This window comes from Triticum urartu, chromosome 1A, assembly GCF_056163025.1.
Source record: "Triticum urartu cultivar PI428250 chromosome 1A, HENAU_Tu73, whole genome shotgun sequence".
NCBI lineage: Eukaryota > Viridiplantae > Streptophyta > Magnoliopsida > Poales > Poaceae > Triticum > Triticum urartu.
Window position 1 is genome coordinate 548,065,646 of NC_141873.1, and position 2,662 is coordinate 548,068,307.

General features: G+C 53.1%; 1 protein-coding gene across 1 annotated transcript; it reads right to left on the minus strand.

Moving 5' to 3' along the window:
- Positions 1-711: 711 nt before the first annotated feature.
- On the minus strand, positions 712-2,395 carry LOC125531483 (cysteine endopeptidase RepA-like). Its single transcript, XM_048695876.2, has 2 exons — positions 1,871-2,395; positions 712-1,518 (listed from the first exon to the last, which is right to left on the minus strand). Exons 1-2 carry the CDS (start codon positions 2,352-2,354, stop codon positions 935-937), a joined length of 1,068 nt encoding a protein of 355 aa, XP_048551833.2. The 5' UTR covers positions 2,355-2,395; the 3' UTR covers positions 712-934.
- Between the last annotated feature and the right edge of the window lie 267 nt (positions 2,396-2,662).

The following is a 2,662-nucleotide window of genomic DNA, read 5'->3' on the forward strand; positions in this document are numbered from 1 at the left end:
AGTACTTCTCTGTTGCAGGTTATCTACAGATGTACCGGGACTCTTCGTTTATGGTCCTCTTTACAACGCATGAAGAATCGAGACTTGTTTACGGAGGTGTGTACACGATTGGAGGCTACAGCGAGGGATACTTTTACCCAACATGGGTGGCAGCATGATCTAAGGATTGGCCCCCCTCCACATTAGGCGTTATACGGACTCTACATGTTTCGTTGTAATTCGCCTCTTTATTTTTATTTTATGTGAGAGGACTTTATTTGGCTGTGTGCATCTTAGTTATGCAGAGGCCGAGTGTAATACTTAAATCCTTTAAGTAATAAAGCGCCCCTTTTCGAAGAAAAAAAGTGGTTGCCGAGGAGGCAGTCGTGGAAGCCAAGGCCGAATATTACGGGGCGTCATCAACCCCGCCGTCTTGTTGGCACACCACGGTGCATACATCACAAAGATCTAGTAGTTTTCTTGCCTGGTCTGCATCTCAATTCAAACAAATAAACTTAAGCAAACAACACTGGCAGAGTCCATCTTGCCTGGTCTCCACCTACCCTCGCTCCATACTCGGGCTCGCCGGGCACACCGCGGTTGGTCGCAGCGTCCCCTTCTCAGCCTCGGGGCTGCATCTTGCTTTCTTGCAAAATCGGCTGACGCAGCGAAAAATAATTGCACCCACATGAACAATTAATAGCAAATGCGAAAAAAAACAAATGAGCATGATATATGGTTTCACGTACAATGCACCACATACAGTATGTTGTAGTATTACGGTGGAATTGACGATGATCTGTAGTTCTGTATGTTGTATTACGGTGGAATCGACGATGATACATACTATACGTTACAATACACTTACACACGGTGAAGTACATCGATGCTGCTGCCTCACAGTAGGTGAGCGTACTTAATTCCGAACGTACGCATGCATGCACCGTAGGTACATTCACCTCGCCATTTTCGGGTAGGCGACGTCCAGTGCGATGCCGCAGAGCCCCGGGCCACCGACATCGCGGCGCATGCGGATGTAACCGCCCTCACCCCATGTCTGCCCCCACGAGTTCTTCACGATCCAGTACTTGACCCCTGCGTCGACACCGTAGCCGACGACGGTGACGGCGTGAGCGAGCGCTGTCCCGCAAGGGCCCGAGTAAACGCCGCTCCTGTAGAACTGCATGCCGCTGCCGACCTCGATGGCCACGCCAATGGGCTGCCCGGCAACGGCGCGCTGCATTTCGGGCTCGTTCCTGGGCGGAATCACACCGCTGCCGCTGATCTGGACGACGTGGTGGGCGGACTTGGCGCGGTTGCAGGCGCCCCTCACCGCCGTGTATGGGTACTCCGCCTCCGTGGTGAGGCCACCATTCTCCACAATCCACTTGAAGGCCCTGTTGTAGGAGCCGCGGTTGCACCCACCGTCGTACTGGTCGCAGTCCACCAGCTGCTGCTCCGAGAGGGACACCAGCTTCCCCGTCCTGATCCAGTTCAGGGTCTCGATCGTCGCAACCGTCACGAACGCCCAACAGCTGGCTGCATCCATTCATCCAGGGACAAAACAATGGTTAATCACTGTGCATGCTTCACAAATCACAAGCTAAGGTTTAACGGGGAGGTTTTCAGTTTCAGAAAACTTTCAGCACCAACTGAAATCATTGAAATTCAGTGAATTTCGGTTTGCGTTCAGGCCAAAAGGCCGAAATATTCACTTAAAGTTAAATAGATATTTGATTTTCATGTGTACTACTGAAATTGCTGAAATATATTGGCCGAAAGGCAAATATTTCAAAGACTAGTGAAATCAATGAAATTCAGTGAATGTCATGAAAATCCCACTTAAGGTGAAAACCATGCTGGATCAAGTTAGGGATCTATCTTTACGTACAGCATGATGAGCTTTGGGACTTGGGCGGCGTGACGGCGCCTTTGGCCCTCCAATCCATGCTAGGCGGAGGCGGAGCCTCCAAGGAGTTATCCTCGCCGCCAGACCACCACAGCTCGGCGTCGCCACCGCTCGCGGGCATTGTGATGCCCGTATTATCACCGGCGCCATCGTAGGAGGAAGCATACCTCGCCAGGAACTCCTCCTGGGTGAGGTCGGCAAACTCGTTCTCACCGAGCTCGTAGGTGAGGTCGCCACGCCGGTTGGTGGCGTCGATGTACTCCATGTTGTCGCGGTACACCTGGAAGCGCCGCAGCCTCTCCTCGACGCTTAGGTACGACCGGTTGTGCGTGGCTTGCCATTGGCGGAACCTGTCCATCATCAGCATGTCGCCCACGTCTACCGAAGTCGCTGGGAAGGCAGCGAACAGGCCGTGCACCAGCAAGATTGCAGTGATCGCCGGCCATGCTCCTGGGGAGAAAGCCATGTCGACTGAACGATCCACGCACACTGGCTTGTGCTCAAGCATGCACGTGTAGACGTGTTTTTATAGCGCTCGCCGGTGGATCGCGGGAGCATGTCTTCCGCCGGTGTCGGGATGAGCTCATCGGCCGGCGACGAGTGCATGCAATGCATGTCGCAGGTGCTGGCGATGCACGCAGCTCGTAGAGGAATGGTAACGAGCCACATTTTCTCTTGGTCTCATCATGCAGCGGTGCATACGTATGTGCATCTGTCTTGGCACACGAAATGGTGTTGGTTCGTTAGGTTGCGTTGCCGTGCACACTAGCCAAC

What these genes read in the sequence shown, in the direction of transcription:
- LOC125531483 (XM_048695876.2), bottom strand. Translation starts at nt 2,354, where the DNA reads ATGGCTTTCTCCCCAGGAGCATGGCCGGCGATCACTGCAATCTTGCTG. An exon ending in GTCCCAAAGCTCATCATGCT is followed by an intron (nt 1,519 to 1,870) that starts GTACGTAAAGAT and finishes GAATGGATGCAG; the next exon opens with CCAGCTGTTGGGCGTTCGTG.